The following is a 24494-nucleotide window of genomic DNA, read 5'->3' as shown; positions in this document are numbered from 1 at the left end:
TCTATTTAAGTTATAAACGCTATTTTAAATAGACGTTCTCATTTGGAAGATATATCGGATATAAAAAAGTATTACTAATGGATTGTGAAATCATTGCAATGCTTACCGCTCCATTGCCTTATCAGGATCGATGTCCAGGAAGAATTCATCTTCATGTAACACAGCCATAACTGGCCCCTGTAATGCTGCTACAAGGAACTGCCGTGCCGGCGTATGTCCATCTCTAAATACTGAGTAGAGAGATGCTAAAGCGCATTTTCCCGTGCGGAACAATCTGTAAGATATTGTGAGATCTCATTTACTGTTGCGGAAAAGTACCTACCACAAACTCGAATTTTTCTTTTCCGAAACAACGTTTGTTCGAATTTTCATTACACCGAAAACCGAATTATAACGAAACCGCCGTTCTTTCAGGATATGTTGGATGTTTATCGCAAATACTTTTTTTGGTGTAATATGTTACAAGTACTATATATATATATATATATATATATACACTTTATAATATTTAGGGTATGGTGGGTTTTGCAATTGTATGACATGCAGGCACACTTTTACACTGACTCACACTTTTACACACATTTTCATTTCATACACTTTTACACATACTTGCACTGAGACATACGTAGGTTAATTAGTTCTTAATCTGTAGTGATATAAATTTTAATAGTTAAGTACCAGTTTAGTTATTTATAACATTCACTTATTTTATTTTTACTTCTTATTTGTATTTTTAATAATACTTAAAACTATATTAGGATTATTATTATTATATAAGAGCAAACTGTTACTAAATTAAATTAGAAGAGCGGTGTTTCCTAACACAGGCCCTTTCAAGCCTAAAAGGAAACACCAGCCCCTGTAATATGCCTCTTGAAAGTAACCAATAAAACATTTTTATTTTTATTTTTTATTTTTTATTTATAATACACGATTAGGTTCGGTTAGGTTAAGTTAGATTTAAAAGAAAAAACATTTTCTTCTCAAAACTACTTTCGAGGTTATGAAAATTCGAGCAAACTTTACTTCTGGAAAATGTAATTTCGGAGTACTGATAAGTAACCATAGAATATAGGTCCATAATTATATGGCAAAAACAAACAATGCTTCCAAGAAACATACAATCCATCCTCTTAAGAGCATTGTCATGGTTAGTGTGCGGTACTTATTTACATAAAAATATACGACCTAAAATAAACGTGTTTATATTTTTTTATAAGATCAAGCGACGGGACAAACAAGTCGTGCGCCTGATGGTAAGCTACACGCCTGTCCATAACAGTTACAGTGCCACTCAGAGCTTTAAATTGCAAAGATCTGACGGGCATTACCACTGTGCCCGTCACCCTGAGACATAAGTTGACAAGTCCCATGTGCCTGTAATTATACCAGCACCTTACCCTACAAAACCGGAACACAGTAATGCTGACATTACTGCTAGGTGGCAGAAATAGGCATGGTGGCAGTACTACCTTGAACGAACTCTTTCACAAGAAGTTACTAACATTTTGCAATAATTTACCAATACGCGAGTTGGTCGATATTGTAGTAATAATAATAATAACGCGCACACACACTCATAGCCCCGCACTAGGGAAACCCTGTATCGCGTGTGCCATGGACACATACAAAGACAAGCACAAATTACACCCAAACTCACGAGAGAAACAAATGTAGGCCATACAATTATTTCTCCCAGCCCGGGTATCGAACCCGGGACCTCTGCGTGGTAGTCCAGCATAGTAACCGGTCGGCCACAGATAGATGGGTCATGGATAAATATCACTGGGATAAATACTCAATAGAAAGATGAATATGGATAAATATCCAAATATGGATAAATATCCATATTTATCCAAAAATGTGGATAAATTATTTTAATCGTGGTTTATTATTTATATTTAGTAAAATAAAGTATATTTTTTAGCTTAATTCTGAACATTGATACAATTTAGTAGCATGTACGTGTATACCTTTTCTTTATACGCAGTGATAAAAATAATCCTTTTAAGTACCGTAAGTCCCTGTATTTTTGCGTGAACCTTATTATTATTTAAATGCGTAGTTTGTTAAAAAAATGTCTCCACACGGTATTAATCAGCTATCTAACATTTCTATGGATTTTTTTTCAAGTTACTAAGTTGGACCGTTTTTGTACATTTGTTTAGCTTCGTATATAGAATAAGGGCGCTCCCTCACCGAGAACATTCGCCTGTAATGTAACATTCAAGATTCGATTAGGCTGCGATTCCACCAGAGATGTGCGCGGTAGCAAGGCGTGCGTGCGACTGCCTCTGAGAGCCCGCGAGAGCCAGGAGTGCCCGCGAGTGCCTTTGAGTGCCCGCGAGAGTCAGGAGTGCCCTTGAGTGCCCGCGAGTGCCTTTGAATGTCTTCGAGTGCCTTTGAGTGTCTTTGAGTGCCAGCGCGTGCCTTTGAGAGCCCGCGAGTGCCTTCGAATCAAAGGTACTCAAAAGCACTCCTTAAGACTTGAAAAACATTTCCACCATATCTGGTGGAGTCGCAGCCTTATAATCTGAACAGATTGTTATATTAGAAGCGAATACTCTCGGTGAACGAGGCTACCGAATGTTACGCAGCGAATGCTCGGTTCACCTCCCTCACCGCCTATAATGCTTGCTTTTGTTACGTTACAAGAGCATGTTCGCGCAGTTAGTGAGATGTTATCGACTCGAAAAACGTAGGTACTAAAACAGTATTGTTACTAAAAAACAATGTCAAAATGAGAAGTAATCATACGTAATTATTTAATAAAAAAATAATTGTAATGAATTTTATTATAAAAAACACAAAAAAATATTCATCCATGTTTTAGGATGAATATTCCGTAAAAACGGATATTTATTGGATATTTATCCTTTGACGAATATTTATCGGGTAAAAAGCCATCTCTAGCCGCGGAGGCAGGTTGATATGATGCATTTGTAATATAGTATTGTAACGTGTATGTCTCAATTATGTTCTGTGTACCTTTAAAAGAAATAAAAATAAACACAACATTCGCACACACTCAAGGCAGCACTTTCAATCAACCGTTACAAGCCCTTATAGACATGCGCACTCTTAACTCTGAAGTGCTAAGAATGATCAACGTTGAGCGGATGCTATAACGCTGGTAACGCCAGCAATCAAGTCCCTATCTCTATTCGGCTATTCTCGAACTAGTGTTCACTACCTAATTTCCGTGACAATTTTTATTATTTAAGCTTTCGATTTTTTTTATCGTGCAATATTATTTAATATACGAGTATTGAACCGTGAAACATTTTTTAATAATTACACGTAAATATACTTGATATTTAAATTTTTCTCTAATCCACAGAAATTAGGTAGTGAACACTAGTCTGAGAATGACTGTATTAGATCTGTTCGTCTTCACCTGTTTTGTGTACCTGTACCATTGACGAAATAAAAGAATTGAATGTATATCACCAATCATAGATTTTTTTGTCAGAAAAAAGCGAGTAACAATGGTAACGCCACAAATAATCGAGATGAAGATAGTCGTTGACAGCGCAAGAGGGTAGACAAATAAGTATGTTCTTAATCAGCTGTCATCTGACACTAGCCAGTGAGCACTTGACCATGGAGCGTGTAGCCGTTCCAAAATATTGGGACAATAAAAAGAAGTCATACCGTGGCAAAAAACCTGCAATTAGTGATAATCATTTAATGAATAATCACGAGTCTTAGAATCTATAAATAAATCGATTTTCTTACTTTCTAGGGTCGCTGGAAGGTGTCATATGATGCTTAATCAGGGACCGTATAACGGCGAGTAACCGCGTTCGATCCACTGCCGTCCGACAGCTACCGTATAACCCTGCTACCAGAGACGACGGCAGGATTGGGGGCATGTGATCTTCGCCGAGGAGGAGGCATAGTGCCACGAGGTGAGGGGAGTCCCGCAGCCATCCTAACAGCTCTCCAAGTGCTGTTGCCTCCTGTTAAAAAAAGAAAAATTTCGTAAAGAACGCGCGCATTATACAGCCAGGTGCAGGCAAATGTATATTCTGTACAAATAAGTTTTTAATTTAAATCAGCGTACAGATGCGCCTGTCATGCGAGTTGCACACGAGGGTCAAGTTGTGCGATCTGTCCGCGTGCTGTTCGCGCGCTTCTCGCGCGCAGCTCGCGCGCCATGTATATGTATTACACTTAGAATAATAACGCATAGAAACCTAGTCCGCACACGTTAAGTGAGGCAAATTGAGGCGCGCCAAAAGGGCCTACACGAGCGGGCGGGCCTTCAGTGCTCAAGGTCAACTTGCACCGCGAACAGATCAAGAATTTTAGCTAAAAATGACGAAATGTGCGGTAAATGAGTGTAAAAATACGTCAGACAAACATAAAATAGATACTAACATCACATTCCACAAGGAAGTAACGCGTTTCAACTTGTATTTTTATATAAATATTCACTAAAACCGAAAATTAACCTACTACTAAAACTAGCCTACATGAATTTGATTTTTGCCACACTTGTGACAGTTCGTTTGATGTGAAACTATCATTCTATGCGTTATTATTCTAAGATATTACATTAACATGTATTTAATTGCACGCATGCAGCATGCATTCGCCAGATCTAAAGTACGCACTCTAAAGCATCTGACGTGTTGTTTACTCTTTAAATTTTATTTGCACATTATTCACTTTGGAAATGAAACTATTTTTCCGGATTTAAATCGCGTATATTTGTTTTTTCAAACAAACCGACGTTTCGGGCCCTTTACAGGTCCCATGGTCACGGTTGACTGAGGTGGTACAGCCTTCAACCAGTTATGTCTAATATTGATGCAAACCACCCTATTTTTTTCACTATAGTTACAATAGTTATTAATTAAATACTTTATTTTTAATTTTACAAAGAAAACATTCCAATTTACGTTACATTCAGTTTTACAAATTATTTTATTGAATGAATTTTTATTAAGTTCAATTTATTATTAATTAATAATAGAAATTAGAATAAACTAAAACATATTAATTAGTACTGCTTTTATTTAAATTTGGAAAAATAGTTTCATTTCCTATGTGTAACAATCGCGAAAACCTAAGAACTCGATACATATTCACTTTGTTTCACGATTACGTTAGTCGTGGAACAAAAAGCTACTTTAAATAATAACAATGACATTTAATTCAAAATATGAATCTGTTTGTGTAAGCACATTGTTCCAATTCATACAAATTAACTTCAGTGCATATTTAAAATTGTAACTGGCGACACTTGGAAGTATTGAATCTCGAAAAAGAAAGAAGTATAGAATATAAAAAAGTAATGCAAAACTATTAGAACTCCTTTCTAAACAACTGACGTTACTATTTTTAAATTGGCGCGTAAATTAAAAAAAAAAACTTGAAATAAAAAGTTATATGAGGTCGATATATTTTCGATTAGAAAATGGACTTACGAGTATTCCGTTTCTCATCTGCAACCAAAACATCAAAACTTGTCGAATTGTCGAATTTTGATACGATACATTTGACTTTTTTATCTGATTTTTGACCGATTTGCATTAAATGAGGCGGTGATAGAGGAAACAGGGGCTTATTTTTCAGTATGACATAAATATTTTTTTTATGACTTGACGTTCTTGTACCGTCCCTAGCGGCGCTGCGCCATGGAGAATAGCATTATGCAAACTTACGGTCGTATTCTAGAACTCTACTCAATGCTCAAGTCAGGATTGCACTGGAAACACAAGCACTGGAAATACGACTCTATTCTATGGCAGGGACTTGAGTATGATTTCGAGTGCTTTAAACCGTACTCAAATCCTGACTTGAACATTGAGTCGAGTTCTAGAATACGACCCTCAGCCAATTTGTGCCGCCACCCGCTGTCGTCCAGTTTTTGTAGCCTTATTGTTAAAGAAAAAGAAACTATCTGGCAGGCAAACAGGACGGACACAGTGAAACCATACTTATTTTGTTAATAGTAACTTCTATACAACCTGTAGGCATTTTTTCTCTTTTTTTATATATATACGTGGGCGCACTATAAGTTTCCGGAATGAATAAGAAAAAAATACCACAAATGGTCAGAAATTAATTTATTGTTTCTCAAAATATTCTCCGTTAGCGTTAATGTACTTTTTCATACGAATGAACCAATTTTGAAAACATTTATGCCACTCTTCCGTGACAATCTCTGAAACATATTTTTCATACTCTTCGACAGCCTCCTCAGGTGATGGAAATCGTTGACCGCGTAACTGGTTCTTTATTTTTGGAAATAAATAAAAGTCACAAGGTGCCAGGTCGGGACTATACGCGGGATAGATCATAAGGTCGACGTTGTTCACCTTCAAAAATTCATTTGTCTGTCTGGCTGTGTGAGAACTGGCATTATCGTGGTGCAAGATGATACGGCGTTTACGGTAATTTTTAAGGATTTTGTCAATAACTTCCGGCAAACAAATGGTCGTGTACCAATCATTATTCACGGTACAACTATTCTCCAAAGCAACAGTAGCCACGTGTCCAGTTTTATTAAAAAAAGAAGCAATCGTCCGCTTAGAGGCACTTTGCACGCGCGCCATTTTGGTTGGTTTCGGCTCATCTCGAAAGATCCATACTCTCGATTGCTGATTTGTTTTAGGATCGTAACTATGAATCCATTCTTTTGTGAAAGTTAATAAAAAAAATTTTTATTTATTTATTTATTTATGTTTCGTCACTTGTTATTATGTCCCATACCAAATTTGACGCCCCTTCGTTGAATCTGGTAAGCCTGGCATTGCATCAAGTGATGCGATCCGTTTTTTGAGCCTCAGTCAAATTGTGTGGGATCCAGTGAGAGCACAGCTTTTTCACAACCAAATGTTTGTGTAGTATTGATTGTATTTGACTCATGCCTTTGCCTAAAGATGCCTGAATCTCATGGTATGTCACATGCCTATCTGTTTTGATCATACGGCGCACAGCATCGATGTTTTTGTTGCATACAGCAGTGGACGGGCGACCATCACTGAGATTCACACGACCGCGTTTGAATTCTGCAAACTAGCCAAAAGCAGTTTGAAGACGAGCGAAGCTCCGCTGAGCTGTTACATTACACTTAAAGTCGTAGAAAATCATATTACGAAAATTTTCACGAGTTAAACCCAAAGTGATGTAGACAACCAATTTCTAAAATGACGCCACAATGTAAAAACAAGTGATAGTCCGATGAAACAAACTGTATTCTACAGCCAAAGAGTTCCATTTCCAAATGTTGTAATCACTTTTTAAATATTATTTAAGTAAGTGGCCAGTTCTGGAAACTTATAGTGCGCCCTATGTAATAGAGACACGTTTGGCCACAATCTCACCTGATGTTAAGCGACGACGTGACCGACGACGGGACGCGTTTGCCTAAAAAATGCCTAATCACTCTAGCCTTGAATAGCCCCAAATTGTACTTTTCGGGAAATACAGATACCGGTAGAGCATTCCATTCCTTTGCCGTACGCATCAGAAAAGAGGAAGCAAAGCGCTGAGTGAACGACATAAGAATGGAGTGCTCCGGACCTTCTAGTCGACAGAAGGAGGAACGGTGAGGGTGGTAGTTTTCTGCGATGGTCGAGATTTTGTAGCATCGACTCCACAAGATAATTGTTGTTAATAAGTCTCTTTGCTTTTCACTCCACCGAGTTCAAGGCAGCTAACTGGTAATGGGCAGAGCCGTCCCAAAGGTGGCAGCAATACTCCAAACACGATCGAACTTGTGCTTTATACAGATTCAAAGGCTGTTCAGGGTGAAGTACCGCACGACCTTGTAAAGAATGCCTAGCTTTTCCGGCAGCAGACTTTGTCAAGCACTCGATGGTTAGCCCAAAGTTGAGGTTGGATGGTAAGTCCAGACCAAGTAGCTCAAGGTGCTCCCTTATCGGCACGAATACATCTCGGAAAGTCGGAGTAAGGTGTAGGAGACTCCGTTTTGATGTGAAAAGACACGCCTGTGTTTTAGCCGCATTAAACCTGGCCCTGTTTGCATCTCCCCAGTCGGAAGCCGCTTTCAGGTTCAGGTTCAGCCGAGTGACAATCGCCTCTCGTTTACACCGGATCTCTCCGCTGTTGTCTCGGGCGTCTGGCACATAACTCTCTACCACTGTGTTGTCGTCTGCGTACCCAAAAATACCGGACATCAGCAGCAGGACGTTGATATGCAGCAAGAATAGAGTGGCGGAGAGGACAGATCCCTGAGGTACACCGGCATTTATACCACGAGGAGCAGACTAGTAACCATCTACAACTACGCGGATTGACCTATCCTTCACAAAATCGCCTATCCATGTGCAGGAATTCCGTAATCTGGAAGCTTGTGTAACAGGCTATCATGCCAAGCCCTATCATAGGCCTTTGATATGTCGAGAGACACGTTAAGCGATTCACCGCGTTTCTCGACAGCCTCGCCCTATAACTGTGTGGCATACGCAAGAAGGTCCCCAGTAAATCGACCACGACGAAAACCATACTGTCGATCACTGAGAAGATCGTTATCTTCGAGGTATTCAAGGAGACGTTTTCTCAAACAAATGAGTTATGAATTATATCTCAATAAGGATTACGTTTACATATTATAAAATCTGGTAAACTGTTGTAGGTAAATGTCTAGTATAATAATATCATGAGTGGTTATTTACAACAATGACAAGACCTCTCTGATTATTTCTATCCAAAAGGACAAAGTGAATGAATGTCCTTAACCTATTGATATATTGCTATAAAGTTCATACAATTAAAATGACATTAATTAGTGATAAAACTTACAATATACATGACACACAATGTGAAATAGTCGGGGACAGTGCAATTACGCGTTGGATTATGACTTTTCATTTGGTATTTTTAGTGGCGGAATAAAATCCGCGTAAATGTCTTAGCAACGAAATTAGCGTGATGGTCGGGAATATATTGTTATAAGTCCGTAGACAACATAAATTAATGCTTTCTGTGCAAAAATGACCGTCGGCGACATTTAAAGAACAAAATAATAACGTTATATCCCTCTCCTATAAAATTTGGTTAAGTGCAGATACGCGCCTTTTACCAATACTACATACGCGGATTTGCACTATCCCCAGCGGAATTTTTGTTATAACCCTTTGCAAGTTAATTAAATATTGGGAAAGAAACTATTTTTACCAGATTTAAAAAAAAGTTTTTTTAATAAAATATAAGTGCGTATTTGACCTCCATTTCACCTGACGGAAGGTGACGATGAGGTCGACGATGGAGCATGCACACCTAAATACTGCCTATTCACTCTCGCCTTGAAACGATCCGAGCTATAACGTTCAGGGAACAAGTTTGCAGGCAGGGAATTCCACTCCATAGCCGTTCGCCATTTAAATGTGGAAGCGTAACGCTTCGTGCGAATCTTTGGAATATCCCCAACATAGGGGTGGAACCCAAGCCTACGCCTAGTCCCCCGGTGATAGGTGCAATGAAATCGTGTAATTCCATCGCACACTCTCCGTGATATATCCTGTAAAATATCGGTATTCAGCAGGCAACTTTACGGCGTTGTTCAAGGCTCTGCAGCTTCGCCTCCACTAATACCGAGCCACCTATAAGCCTCTTGCTACAGTTGTCAACTGAATCCCAAGTGGCCGGTTGATATGTAGCAGAGCCATCCCAAAAGGTGGCAGCAGTACTCCCTGCACGAACTTGTGCTTAGTATAGGTGAAGCAACTGTCTCGGACAGGATTCCAAGCTTCCTTGCTGCATTTTTGGCCATGGATGGAAATAAAATTGGCGTAGTGTGCATTGGAGGTAACGATAAGGTCGAGACAACCTGCAAAAGCTAAACGGGTCACTATCACGGATTTTTGTCATGGAAGTATGTACGCAGAAGCTATGTTAATAACCTTTAGTGTAAAGTTTTTGTTTCTCACTCCTTTTGTCTCGAAGGTTAACTAATGTCCAACACAAGCGCAACTACAGTCACAAACCATCACCAACGATATACCCGACACGGGTTTCGCCTTTTGGTGGTGCTTTGCGTTTGTAGTTGCGCTTTCGTTATTTATTTTATTAATTTTAAGCGGAGAGAGGGTGAGAAAATTAAAAGCACGAAAAAACTAATTTCTCCCTAATCATTAATTAACTAGATTTAAGATGAAAACATATAAAGCCGAATGGGTATTTCAACCGCGATTATTTATTTACATAAATTTATTTACATAATTTTCTGCCCCAACAATGTGAGTCGGAGAAAAATTCTCATTTCCGATCAGTCTTAATTTTTAAGAAAAATGAATATTCTTCATTCTTCCCGTATTCTCCCATTATCTTTCGTATAATTTTATTTCTTTCTCCATCCTCCATGATCATTTTCCACGCTGACACCGGTCAAAAGTTTGTTACTGAACGAAAACGACGCCTAACTTTGTTTTACTAAACGATTTTATTTTTTATTTCCCGCTAAATAAAACTTCCTACAATGTTTCTAAAAGAAAGAAAATAACATGAGCTCTCAAATTATATTTTTGTAATGTCATTAAAATATATATATAACCGTCATTGTGAATAAAAACCGCCGAAGTATTTTAATAACCGGCAATCTATCTCACCACCGCTACACATGTCTTTCAACCCTGACATTGGCAAAATCGTCGCGCAAAACGACGGAGCCATAGACACAAAAGTTGAAGTTGAAGTTGATAAATTTATGACATTATTTATACTTAAAACTTTTCATTTTCTAAATCTAACGGGTGGAATACACTATATATCGGCGTTAATCCGTATAAATATTCTTAAAAATATTCTTTTTTTTATGATACCAAGTGTTAGCGAACCGTTAGAGAACTTACTTTGCGTCATTAAGAATTAGTTTTATCGAAATAAGAAATAAATCGATATCATCATCATCGATATCAACGAAACAACGAAACGCTGACAGGCGGCCGCCATTGTGAAAAAGATATTTGATGAGAAAAGACGTAGTTTTGTTTTGTTCGAATTTATAGTGAAAAAGATCTTGTAATATAATTTGTAACAGTCGCTGGAGTTTCATTTCTATGTCTACTGTGAAGATTTTATACAAGTGACAGGACGAGTAAGTCGTGGGCCTGGTAGTAAGTGACACGCCTGTCCATAACAGTTCCAGTGCCACTTAAAGCTTTAAAACGCAAAGATCGGAGGGCCACTGCCACTGCACCCTGATACATAAGTTGACAATTCCCATGTGCCTGTAATTTCACCAGCACCCCTTCAAAACCGAAACGCAGTAATGCTGACATTACTGCTTGGTGGCAAAAATAGGTAAGGTGGCAGTATTTCTCTGAACGAACATTTTCACAAGAGCTTCTTGTGAACGAGTTCGTCCAGAATCGTTCGTCGTAAATCTTGTATAAAATGGTTCTCTTCTGGGTAACCAGAAGGGATGTGCTGGCGGTGTTACTGTCTTTACTCTGGTACTCATAATATGGGGAATTCCCCAGATTGAGACCAAATAATTGGTGTGAGTGTCCAGTAAATAAATAATATGCCAGACAAACACACCAATTTCCTATACCCAAATTAGAGAATTCCCTGTACTACCAGAGCAACGGATTTCAATCTGAGGCATTTCCCAGAACACTCAGACCAGAACAAATTTAGAAAGTTTTTTTCCCAAAAATATCAATAATCAAACCAAGACCTTCACATCCAGTGGCCAAAATGCAAACTGGTGGGCTACCAAGGCTGTCAATAAATAAACTAAAACTGGTAAATATTACTACTATATAATTTCTTTGTTTCCATTTTTCTTTTATAAAGCCTTTAACTCTAAAAAAAATAAATCTTACAACCATACATACATACATATATACATGAATAAAATTCACTAACTAACATGCAGTTGTTATTTACAATGTGTCACATATTGCAAGTGCGATCAGGGCGTCATTGTCACACGCCGTCAAGGCTCTTTCTCCATTGTTTGTGTGCACTCACCATTACTACAATACTGCTTGAATTTCAGACTTGTATTTAAGCAAGTGGATTTGTACAATGACTAACGTGACCATACGCCGCGCTTTGAGCGGGACAGATTACTTAAAAGTGTCCTGCTTTCATTAAACAGAATACACGCAACAATCATTTTAAAAAATGACCCGAAAGCGAAAAATATATTACTATAAAACCTGCCAACCAGACATCAAGCAACTGACTATACAAGGTTATCTATGTTTTTATTTAATGAATAAAATTTTTGATTCATTAAACGATTTTTATTTAATTTTTGATAATAAAACATTTAGTAACTGTCATAAACATGTGTGTTATTATTAAAACAATAATAAATTTGCAGGCGTCCAACTCTGAGGGTAAAAAAATTTGGTCACGTTAACCATAACACATGTTATCTAGAATTGTATGTATAGAGACACGTGGTACTTCGCTATAAAATTATATGCACAGATTTGATATTGAATATTGTAAACAGAACAATGATACATAATACAAGATTACAATTTCAACAACATTTTACCGTTTTTTTATGACATCAAGTGAAAGAATGTACACATGCCAGCATATCAAGCTACACATTGACCTATCTTGTTCCGTTGCACTGCAGGTGATTTTCGAACAAAAATGTGTAATCTGATGTGCCGTTGTCCATACAAATCATATACATGGTGGTATGCAGCAATAATACTGTGACAGACCTTTAACGGCAAAAATATGAGGAACACTGGCAAGCACAAGTGTTTTTTTATAATATCAAGTGACGGACGAACAAGTCGTAGGCCTGATGGTAAGCCACACGCCTGTCCATAACAGTTGCAATGCCACCCAGAGCTTCAAGTCGCAAAGATCTGAGGGGCACTGCCACTGCGCCCGTCACCCTGAGATATAAGTTGACCAGTCCCATGTGCCTGTAATTTCACCAGCACCCTTACCCTTCAAAACCGGAACACAGTAATTTAACGGTAACATTACTGCTTGGCGGCAGAAATAGGTAAGGTGGCAGTACTTCCCTGGACGAACTCTTTCACAAGTAGCTTTACTGCTTAGTTATAGTGGGTGTAACATACATAAAAACAAACTTAAAAAAAATTAACTCAAACTCAAATAATAGCCTCCTTTACACAGTCACTATATCGCGCGTGATCAGGAGCATACAGGATTGTACGCGGGAAAGCCTGCACGCGCTATCATGCGCAATTACCTGTTAGAAATTTTTAAAGCAAACGTGTTCGTTATTATTGCAACGGAAAGAGCGTCCATGTAAAGGCAATAGCACAGGATAGACCGCGTGTTGGAGTGCGCGATTGCGCGCGCGGCTGATGAGCGCAATCGTGCGGTCTTTGAATTTTCTTTCCAATGTCTTTTTTTTTCTTTCAATTGAGCATGATTGCTGTATCTTTAGTTTTATAGGTAAGTAAATTACACTTGAAATCGTCATATTAATTAAACTCTTACTGCCCCTTCAAAAAGCCCCCTGAGACAAATGAGCAAAAAACTTTGCACTTTGTAAATATACAGGGTGGCCATCCCGGCCACAGTGACGTCAAGAAAAAAAATTAAGTACCTTGTATTAAGGAGTATCCGAATCACCCCTATGTATATTCCGCGATTTTTCGTAGTTTTCTAGTTATGATTTTTTAAATAATTTTTGGAAACTTATTAACCAGATCACCTCTTACATTACTTTTTCAATTTGTACAAGATTTTTTTTGCAACTCAATCTTTATGTATTGTACTTTTAACACAGAAAATTATCGGCTTCATAAATCAGGTTTTTGGCATCCATGTATGTATTATGCAGAAGGGTCATAAGGTTAGTTTTATTAAATATATTTGGAAAATTTGAATGCTCAGATGATTTAAACACTGCCTATTATACAATTTTCAATTATGAATTCAGAGTTTATACAAACATCACTTCTTTTAAAAAAAAAAGAAACAATAATTTAACAGCAAATCATAGTTATAATTTAACTCATCCTTTTTTTGTAATAATTGCTGTTCACATAAACAGCAACAAATTCAAAGGCCACCACTGGCAAAACTAAGCCTAAGAATTGGCCAAAAATGTGATGAAAAACATGGTGTGAAAAACATTGAATCATCATGGTGTTATGAATACAGACATCCCATTAGTTTAATGAACAAATTCTAGGAAATTCTCAGTAACTAATTGGTTTTACAAGTGGGCGGATACCATGTCGCATTGGATAAAAAAAAGTGGACTTAATAAGTAAATGTCTGTTAATTTGTTGGTGTACTCTAAATTCCATATTCAAAATGTTCAAGTTCCTTAGGTCACTGTTTTTATGTATTTCGATTGTTTGTCTATGGTTTACGTATTCATTTGGAAGAGTTACAGTTTTGACATGAATTCATTTTTAGTTTATGTATATTATGTTTCTTAATTATTTGTTACCTTTTTTATATTGATGGCTCTATAGCCAATGCTCAATAAATAATAATCATAGGTCACTAGAAATTGCATGAGCCTTCATAAAACTGTCAATCAGGCAATCCATACTACTTATGTATGTCAATGTAGACAGTTATATACCTACAAAAATTATTCCAAGCACATAATCGAATTTCAAATGATATTCCAAAATAATAAAAAATATGGAACACAAAATTAATTATCAATAGTTCATGGTAGGTAGGTACTAACTTTCACTCAGTCACCAGTTGTGACAAATTTGCTCAGAAAGTAGTAAAAAATTGTCAACAAAATCTTTAAAAAATAGTTTATAAACTTACCTTGTATTTTAACACTTTATAGACATCTACGAAAGTGGTATGATCCAGCAGGCTGGCTCGCTGACAAGCAGCTATAGATTCAGCTTCGCATCGAGATGTTATCAAGTTTGTGAGGTTCTGACGCTGCTGGGAACATATCCATGCCGACTGCAGCAACTCCAAAGCACTCTTCTCCACTTCCTCGTTGAGATTCTGAAGCAACTGCTTCTCCGAATTGATAAATATCTTTTCCCGTCTCAATTGATTCGCCAATTCGGCGATATTCATACACCCTTCCGAAGTCGACTGCATCATGATTGCGAATAGTTCAACAACACATGTTGTCTCGATAAATATTTATTACGAAAATCACGTCATTTTGCTCGAACGGGAAACATAAGTTTTTGACACCATAATAACACTACTTTAATTGATTCCACTTTCTGCTTAAGGAAACTGGACAGCTGATTCGAATCATTAGTTTATAAACTGTGCACTTAATACATTATTTAATCGAAAGTGAATTTAATCTTATATCGAATAATATACTCAATTTTTATTTTCACTTTTCGTTTCCGACTAAAACTAGACGAGAAGAGAAATTAAAATGAATGAACGAATGACTGATGAAAAATAATGAATGAAACACACACACACACACACGAAGGTATACTAGTATTCGTTTAGAAATTAACTAAAATGTGCAACGTTATGAGAATCTTTCTAGCATTACCTCTCGCTCGCTAATGGTGAAAGAAAACGTGATGAAACCATCACACGCAAGTCGCGATCTGTCGTGCTAGCCCTACTGGTTGGAAAAACGTTCACAGCTCAGTTACACTCTCGTTAGGGCGCGTTTATACGACAGGAATTTTATCGCACTCACTCCACGCTGTTGAAGAGCTGAGTCCGCGGCGGCCGTCGCGCGGTCGAAAAGCGGAGTCCGCGGCGACCGCCGCGTTGGCGAAGAGCAGAGTCTGCGGAGGTCGCCGCCCAGCAACCGCATGCACGTGTTCAGAGACCGAACTGTCATGGCAAAATACGTCCTATTTATTTAACTTTTAGCTGGAAGGCACTAGCTTGTCTTTTGTCTACGCGGTCGCCAAGCGGCGTCCGCTCTTCAACCGCGCGGCGGCCGCCGCGGACTCCGCTCTTTGACCGCGCGACGACCGTCGCGGACTCCGCTGTTCGACGGCGTGGTAGCCGCGCGAAAACTTTCTCCTCGTGTGTCTGGACGCTTAGGGTTGACAAATTAAATTCTGGCTTACAAAAAATAAAACTTTCAAAAAATCATTATCTTAATTTATTCATGTAAAATGGCTGGAATAATTTCTAAACGTAGCAAAATTGACAGCTTTGGTGTACGACATAAAAACAGTATATCTTAGAGGATGGAAAAAAATAAGTTTCCATAGTCTAAGCAGTATATACATATTTGCTGGTGCGAAATACACGGAGGCGTTCAAATAATTGAAGGACCGATTGATTTTGTACAATTGAACGATCTTACCACGAACGAACAAATTGAACGAAAATGGTTGGCGATCAAAAATCCTTGGACTGCTGCTCCTTGATTTTAATTTTTGTGTAAATAAATTTAGGTCATAGATATAAGTAATTAGTACTTAAATGTGATCAGTGAAGGATTTAAGCTTCTACGATGTCGAATAGTTCTATTGAAGGACGAATAAGAGGTTTAGAAGAGCGATTAGAAAATGAATTGCGTGTTCAGGGAGAAGGTAACTACCACAACCAAGGTGGTCTCGGAGCTTCTAGGCCTGGAAACAGCAGGAGACCTAGACACCGTGAGTATCCTATACATTCCTACTAATCTTTTCCATCGTGAATTTTGATATATCATTGAGATAAAATGAGAAAATTATGTCGTTCTAGCTTGACCTTTTAAATTCTGGTAATCATCTATTCTTATCGTGTACTAAAGCTACTGCTTTGCCTTTTCACACATATATAACCAATTTCTTAAATATTACACTTAAATAAAGCTTAAACATATAGAATACCCCAGACCACATCTTTATTTCATGAATAAAAATATGATGTAAATATTTTCGTATAATATAAACTTCCATATTGTTTTGGTATAAATTATTAGAATCCGTATTGCAATGATTCTGCGGCATAATACGATGCGAGAAATTAGCATAAAATGGCTTTGAGCATGTTATTATTGTGGGTGGTAAGATGTACCATGTTTTCATGCCAACCCATGCTTTGTCTCCAAGTCTACACACCATTGTGTGCTTAAATTTGCATATTTCGTACTTGTGTTTTAGTAAACAGGTGTTATACCTTTTGTAGTCTGTAGAGTGCATAGATAAATATACATGATCATCTTTACTCTACTAGGGTATAGAAAGATTCCATCTACAACTCTTGAACAGCTTTTCAATTTAAATGTGAGTGATAACAAATCTTCTTATTGTATTGATGGCGTACATAATAATGCATCATCATGCATGCATGCATCATGGTGAAAGGATTTGCCAATTGGAGTTTGCCCAAGGAAGTACTGCCACCTTACCTATTTCTACCGCCAAGCAGTAATGTTAGCATTACTGTGTTCTGCTTTTAAAGGGTAAGGGTGCTGGTAAAATTACAGGTACATGGGACTTATCAGGGTGTCGGGCGCAGTGGCATCGCTCCTCAGATCTTTGCGATTTAAAGCTCCTCAGAGCAGACTGACACTCATCATTTGATATTTAAAAAAAATTGCAGTAAAGCACTTGCTGATTGTTGCACCAAACATACAGGAAAGGAATGGCATGTGTTGGAGGCTCCTTTCATGCACCTCATAATAATAATATCAAAGTTCATGTATATAGTAGAAGACAGAATAGCTTCTTACCATAATATGTCATCAAAATATACACATACTGCATTTAAAACCATTAAACTAGACAAAGAGACGAGAAAACAAAATAATAATAATAAATTTCTTTATTTTCTCCACAAAAATTAGGTATAACCGACAAAGAAGAATTAAATTTATGAGATAATTATCATTACTCGGTTATATCTAGTTTTGTGACAAAAATATTTGTGGCTAAATAGCAATAATAATAAAAGTGCTATGCCAGATGACCACACCAATTACTCAGTGTTAAACTTGAGAATTCCTTGTATGCCTTCTTATTGTATTGGTAGCAATAAGAAGACATGCACCATAGTGCTTGCTATCATAGTGAAACAATCACTAATCAGCGTAAGGTGCTCGAGGATTGTTGCCTATGTTGCAAGCATACAGAAAACAAATGTCACGTCATACGGACTTCTTTAGTGTTCCCCAAGCAGCAGATTTCACTCTCGGACAATACTCTGAATGCCCAGACCACACTAATCAAGAAAACTTGGTTTCTTAAATTGGTTCTAACTGGTATCAAACCCGGTACCTCTTCATCCAATGCTCACAGTACAAACCAATCAATCACTGAGGTTGTCTTATCAAATGGGTGTAAAATACATGATAATTGTTAGTATTAATACAGGCCATAATATTATTTAATATGTAAATAGTAAAATCTAATTGGCTACTATTTAGCTTGCTTGTCAGTCAACTGTGACCATGGGACCTGTAAAGGGCCCGAAAAGTTGGTTTGTTTAAAAAAAACCAATATACGCAATTTTAATCTGGAAAAATAGGTTAATTTCTTATATGTAACAATTGCGACAACCTAAGAACTCGATAATTTCAAGTAACTTTATAGGAGCATGAAACACTTGCATATATTATTATATAAAAGATTTTTACAAATTTTTTTTACCTATCATTAGTAATAGGTTAATTTTAACTTTTAATTTAATTGCTAACAATAAGCAAAATTTTTTTTTTACAATAATATGTGCAGGTTTTTCTTGCTCCCATTAAATTAAGTACTTGAAATGACTTAAGCGGTGTTGTTTGCTAAGCGACGATATCAAAAATATAGAACAAAATACAATACAACAATTCTAGAATTTCAGAGAGAGATTTTTTCTAGTGTCCTTGAAGTTTAGGTAACTATTCTCGGGCCATTCCACTCTCTGGTTATGACACAACACCTTTCATAACAGGCTCCTTATCATCATTAAGTAAAGGTGGCTTAATTTTATCACAATTTAAATAATTCATATGTAATTTCTATGACTAAATTTTGTTGATTTAATTTTTATAAATAAAAGTCATATTGGGATCCTCAATTTCGTGGAATCTTAAAGAAAAACTATGTTCTTCACTGTCGCGTCAGGATTTGACATAGAAATGAAACTATTTTTGCAGATCTACATCGTGTAATTTGTTTTTTTTTTTTTTTGATGAATTATTCGGACTCTATAGGTGCTATGGTCAGGCGTGTCCATGGGACCTGTAAAGAGTCCGAAATATTTTTCAGTCGTGACCTTGGGACCATATTTTAGCAGCAGTAGAGCTCCTTGTGAAAGAGTTCGTCCAGGGAAGTATTGCCAAATTATGGGTATGTGGGACTTGACAATTGATGTCTCAGGGTGACAGGCACAGTGGCAGTGCCCCTCAGATCTTTGCGATTTAAAGCTCCGAGTGGCACTGCAACTGTTATGGACAGGCGTGTAACTAAACATCAGGCGCACGACTTTTTCGTTCCGTCACTTGATAGTATAAAAAATATATATAGGCTGCAAAATTATAATTTTTTTTTTCCAGCCCTGATGTTCTCCAGTAGAGAGATCCCAGCCTACCCACCAAGATCACCGCAAGCTACAGAAACAGAACATAAAATGCGGGAAGTTCACAAGGTGTGTATGTTTTACAAGTACCAACAGCCTAAACCAGACGCCACTGCAGTAGAAATATCTTATAAATTTTTCTAAGAGGTGCCTAGTTGCGAAAAGTCGCATCTTATGACCTATTTTGGATGTCGGGGTAAGCAATGGGGTGATAAATTTAGGACGTTCAGGCATTCGTTATATACACACACAATATACACATTTCGTTATCAACGCGTATATTTTCTTACTGATTATTTTCTAAACATTCCAATATATACATATGTTGTCTCAAGTTTATTTTTTAAAATGGCTAAAGTATTTTAATATGTACGTAGCCATAGAAACATAACTACAATATTTTTTTTATGAGACAATGATTTGTAGCAAATACTTAACAGGAAATAATAATCTTTCGCCAATGTACTCAAATTTCATTAAATAATACGCATATTCAAATATAACCAGTTCCGAGAAGTCCCGGGGCTTAGTTTAGCTGTAAATGAATTCTCTCAATTCCGAAATTCCGAAAAATTGATGATTTTTAAAGGTTTAAATATTGAGACCACATAATTGTGTCAATTTTACATTTGTAATCATGAGAATTTGTAAATATTTTTTTTACAATGGACATTATCAATAAAAGAAAGTATGACTTTGTACGAGAGGACAAAGTCCAGTAATGCAGGCATAGCATAAGCACAAAGACAAGGAAATGTCGCCAAGCCGTCAATTTACTCGCAAAAATGATGTAATGCGACTTATCTTTAGTGGCACCACCGCGGATTAATACAGCATGAATAATACCGACTACTGTAGACAAAATAAATATTTATTACTTTTGTCTATTTGCTATTTGCCTGCATACATTTTTTAATTTATTTTATGATGTTGGATTCGTGTTCTTGAATTCAAATGTCAGCTATAACAAACATAGATAATAATAATTTTATTTTTTGTTTTGTTTTAAAGGTACTCAAATAGAATGTAATCAACACATGGTAAGGCTCAACACAGATCGGCGCAGAGTCGAACCGTCGCGTCCTGTTTTTTTACCTAAATTTGTACCTTAATAATGGGAAAATAGAGATGAATGCACTATAGGCGAAAAACATGACGCATCGCAACGTTTCGACTCTGCGCCAGTGTGAAATGAGCCCAGATAGTCCTAGACCACATTCCAAAAACAGTGTACACAGCACGATATTATGTCTTAGTGATTTAAGTTGTGTAAAATTGCGTTCTCCGAATTTAAAAAAAGGAAACAAAAATGTATAATATAAAAAATATAGTGAATAATTAAATGACATAGTATAACAAAAAAATGATTATCTTTTATTCTTACTGTATTGCAACTGTGGGTCTATTCTCGTTCGTCGTCCAACATCAGTCTGAAACAATTACTGTCAAATAAGAGCGGTTACACACGCGCGATTTTAAGCAGTGATGCGAACGCGATGCAAGCGTGCGACTGCATCGATACAAACACGCGATTGCATCGATACACTTGGGATTTATAGCGTGTGTGGCGATGCAATCGCGCGTTTCACGGACGCGTGATTCGCGTGGCATCGCTGCTAAAGGTCGTCGTGTGTCACCACTCTAAGCAATACTCGACCAAATCAAAACACAATGTCAAGTATGAAGCTTCATTTGCATGATGCGTCTTTTAACTTGGCCGAATATGCTTAATTTGACAGTAATTGTTTCGGACGCAGAATGAGAGTACAGGGCCAGTTTCCAGTTGGTCTTTAAACACAATTTTACCACAGGTTAGTGGCAAACTGAATGTGGAAGGCGTTGAGTACCGTTCTCACGAAGGGGACCTGCAGCTCCTCGGCGAGTTGGGCAGCGGGACCTGCGGCCACGTTGTCAAAATGCTGCATAAACCATCTGGCGCTGTTATAGCCGTCAAAGTGAGTGTTTGCGTTGTTACTCATATAGTAATGATAAATTTTTCTTCACCAAAAACTCCACTTGCATAGAGACTAGAACTTAAAAACAAAAGGCGGACTAATTTCCTTGTGACAACTTTTTGTAGGTATTGGTTATTTCAATTACCACTAGGTATTGGTTGCTAATAAAAGTTAAATGTTGAAGTCGGCGGTGAGAAGATGCTCTGTCTCTTTCGTCAAAACGGTCCTTGGTGTTTGAATCACTGTTTGAATAGTGACATCACAAATTTCGAAAGCCTTTTCTTTCCTACACGTCGTACATGAAACCACATACTATCGTAACTCAAAATCGTGGAATTGAGAAATCACGATTTGAAAAAAAAAACTAAATTATACCAATATACATATTCTTGTCTATAAATTGATAATGAAATTAAAAAAAAAACAATATTCGCAATAAGATCCATTCAGCGTTTTTTTAAAATTTTCAAATTGGATATCCTCAATGGAGTTACGACAGTATCTAATTTCATGTGCGATGTAATTTCCGATTTAATTAATGAAAGTAATGAAACGTTGTTCAAGGCTCATAGCGAATATAATAACAATACAGAACAGTAACGTAAACGTCATATCAGAGTAAGCTAATTCTAGTATCAGTAGAGGTCCTGGCGAAAGAATTAGTTCAGGGTGGTATTGCCACCTTACCTATTTCTGCCGCCAAGCAGTAATGTGTTGTAAGTTGTAAGGGTGCTGGTGAAATTACAGGCACATGGGACTTGACAACTTATGTTTTGGAGTGACGCCTTCAGATCTTTGCTACTTAAAGCTCTGTGCGGTGGTGCAACGTTATGGACAGGCGTGTCGCTTGGTATTATAAAAAAAAGAAAAATACTTCAAAAAGCGTCATTATTGCTAAGTAGTAATTTGTAGCAGGAAACGCCGCGTTAAAAAATTTGGTGTTGCAAAGGTTGTTTGGTATTTATTTTGGCAACGAATTTCCAATCTTTTTATTATTACAATTACATTTGGTTTTTCTTTTAAATTTATCAACATTTCTGTCTTTGCAGCAAATGCGACGATCGGGCAATTCAGAAGAAAATAAACGCATTCTGATGGACTTGTACGTCGTAGTTCATTCGCACGACTGTCCTTACATCGTGCGGTGTTTAGGTTGTTTTGTGACGGACGTTGACGTCTGGATTTGCATGGAGCTCATGGCTTCCTGCTTTGATAAACTGCTCAAGAGGCTTCGCGCTCCTATACCAGAGGACATACTTGGAAAAGTGACCGTTGCGGTGAGTTTTGAAAATTTTAATTTGGACTTCCTATTTATTGACGCGAGCGCGACGGGAAGTAAGCGTGCCTACAGCTCCGGTACCTATCTGGAAAATAGGGAAAGTGCTGTTCGTGCACCGGGGGCGCCTCACCTAAGGCAGTAGCGTTATAGAGGACTGGATGAAGTCCGTGCAAACAGGCTAATCTGAAGTTAGGACCTGACTTAGATGATCTCTGTGCGGGCTTGTTCGCAAAGTGACCTTCCCGCATAACCAAGAGGTTGAGAGGTCACTATAAACAATACTTACATAATATGTAAAAAAAGGGGGCTGACACTGGAAAGATAAAAAGTGTAATGTGCACGTAAAGTTTTTTTTTAAGTAAATCTAGAAAGTTTCAGTTTTTCCATATAACAAATCAAATTAAAGTTATGATTATTTTTCTTTAAAAAATTACTTTAAAACACTCTTCTGTAATATTTTCCAAATGCACATTAGACGTTATACCTTTCCAGTGTCGATATTAATAAACGTTCATACCTACAAGGGACAAATGTGTTTAGTAACATTTTGTTATTTATCGAGTTTTCTCTCAATAATAATTAATAAGGCGACCTATACTGCACTGTAGAGTAAGTGTACACTTTTAATTCTTCTTTATTTAAGAGCTTACTCTTGTCGGTGAAGTAATCAATCGCCGACCACCTTAGTTCAGTGCCCTGACTGTGTTATCCTAATACGACTTTTACTGTTGTAGTCTGTCTTTTTTGAAGACAGAGTAAAATGACAGTTCATTTGCGCAAAAGTGTTGCCTGATTGCAAGCAGCTAGTGATTGCAGTCGATAAATATTCTATCAACTATCTACTGTTTGTCTCGTTTATGTAATAATAATAATAACGCACATACGCTGCATTAAATTTCTTTCTTTGTATTTTTAAAAGAAAATTCTATTAAAAATACAAAGAAAAGACAATTTTCAGTTTTTCATCTTAATTCATTATAGAATCCGTCTGTAATTTAATAAAGTATGTATGAATAAAAATTGATTTCGATACTAGTAGGTCAACTGTCAAAATAAGAATAATGAAGGCATTGACATACAATTATATGGACGTCGGGTCCGCGCTAAAAAGTGTCCGAACTTATAGGGCGTTAAAATCGTATACAGAGCGTCATTCACGCTTTAGTCTTCGTTTGTTCGACTGACAGCGAAGCAAGCAAAATTAGACAGTACTGTGATGACATTACAATTTAAATTCAACGTTTTAGCTTTTTCATATTCCTTTACATGTCACTACGTTTAAATAGGTTGACTTGGGACATTTTTTTTCGTGGTTTTTGTATTAGACCCGTCGTCCATTTATTTGTAAGTCAATGAATGAAGGCAAAAAACGCAATTAGTGCTAATTAGAATGGTAACATTCACAATTCAGAAATTTTTGGCATTATTTTAAATTCTTTCACAATCTATGGATAAAAGTGTCAACAACAACTACATGATTATTTAAAATATGAAAACTGGCAACCGTGAAAATGAAAAATGAAAAAAAGAAAAATGTCATTTTATTCCGACTTCAAAAAAGACTTGACTATAATTATTAATTTCCTATACAGACGGTAAACGCGCTATCGTACCTGAAAGACGTGCACGGCGTGATCCACCGCGATGTCAAGCCGAGTAACATCCTGCTGGACGAGCGCGGGAACATCAAGCTGTGCGACTTCGGCATCAGCGGACGACTCGTCGATTCCAAAGCCAACACAAGAGGCGCTGGATGTGCTGCGTACCTGGCCGTAAGTGAAAATTTCTTCACTCAGCCGAGTACCTTTTCAATTACCAGAAAACTGACAGAAATATAGGTTAGGCCGATAGGTTAA

The 24494-nt window shown here is 37.2% G+C and overlaps 2 protein-coding genes across 3 annotated transcripts in view; one reads left to right on the top strand and one right to left on the bottom strand.

Annotated features, from left to right (window-relative positions):
* Window positions 1-15169, bottom strand: part of LOC113233043 (GTPase-activating protein and VPS9 domain-containing protein 1) — a 62179-nt gene extending 47010 nt beyond the window's left edge. For both annotated transcript variants that reach the window (XM_026467998.1, XM_026467999.1), the window contains exons 1-3: window positions 14728-15169; window positions 3739-3962; window positions 107-274 (exon numbers count right to left, since the gene is read on the bottom strand). In XM_026467998.1, the coding sequence (XP_026323783.1) occupies window positions 107-274; window positions 3739-3962; window positions 14728-15021 (686 nt within the window). In that variant the 5' untranslated portion in view covers window positions 15022-15169. The remainder of the gene's footprint in view (window positions 1-106; window positions 275-3738; window positions 3963-14727) is intronic.
* Window positions 15170-16274: 1105 nt separating this feature from the next.
* LOC113233250 (dual specificity mitogen-activated protein kinase kinase 7-like) lies at window positions 16275-24476 on the top strand. The gene is made up of 5 exons (XM_026468293.1): window positions 16275-16511; window positions 19382-19473; window positions 21216-21359; window positions 22409-22636; window positions 24231-24476. Exons 1-5 carry the CDS (start codon window positions 16367-16369, stop codon window positions 24474-24476), a joined length of 855 nt encoding a protein of 284 aa, XP_026324078.1. The 5' UTR covers window positions 16275-16366.
* The last annotated feature ends 18 nt before the right edge of the window (window positions 24477-24494 follow it).

Source organism: Hyposmocoma kahamanoa, unplaced genomic scaffold (assembly GCF_003589595.1).
Source record: "Hyposmocoma kahamanoa isolate Upper Pololo Valley unplaced genomic scaffold, ASM358959v1 78, whole genome shotgun sequence".
NCBI classification, from domain to species: Eukaryota; Metazoa; Arthropoda; class Insecta; order Lepidoptera; family Cosmopterigidae; genus Hyposmocoma; species Hyposmocoma kahamanoa.
Note: the sequence above shows the minus strand (reverse complement) of the source record. Positions and strands in the feature narration are given on the sequence as shown.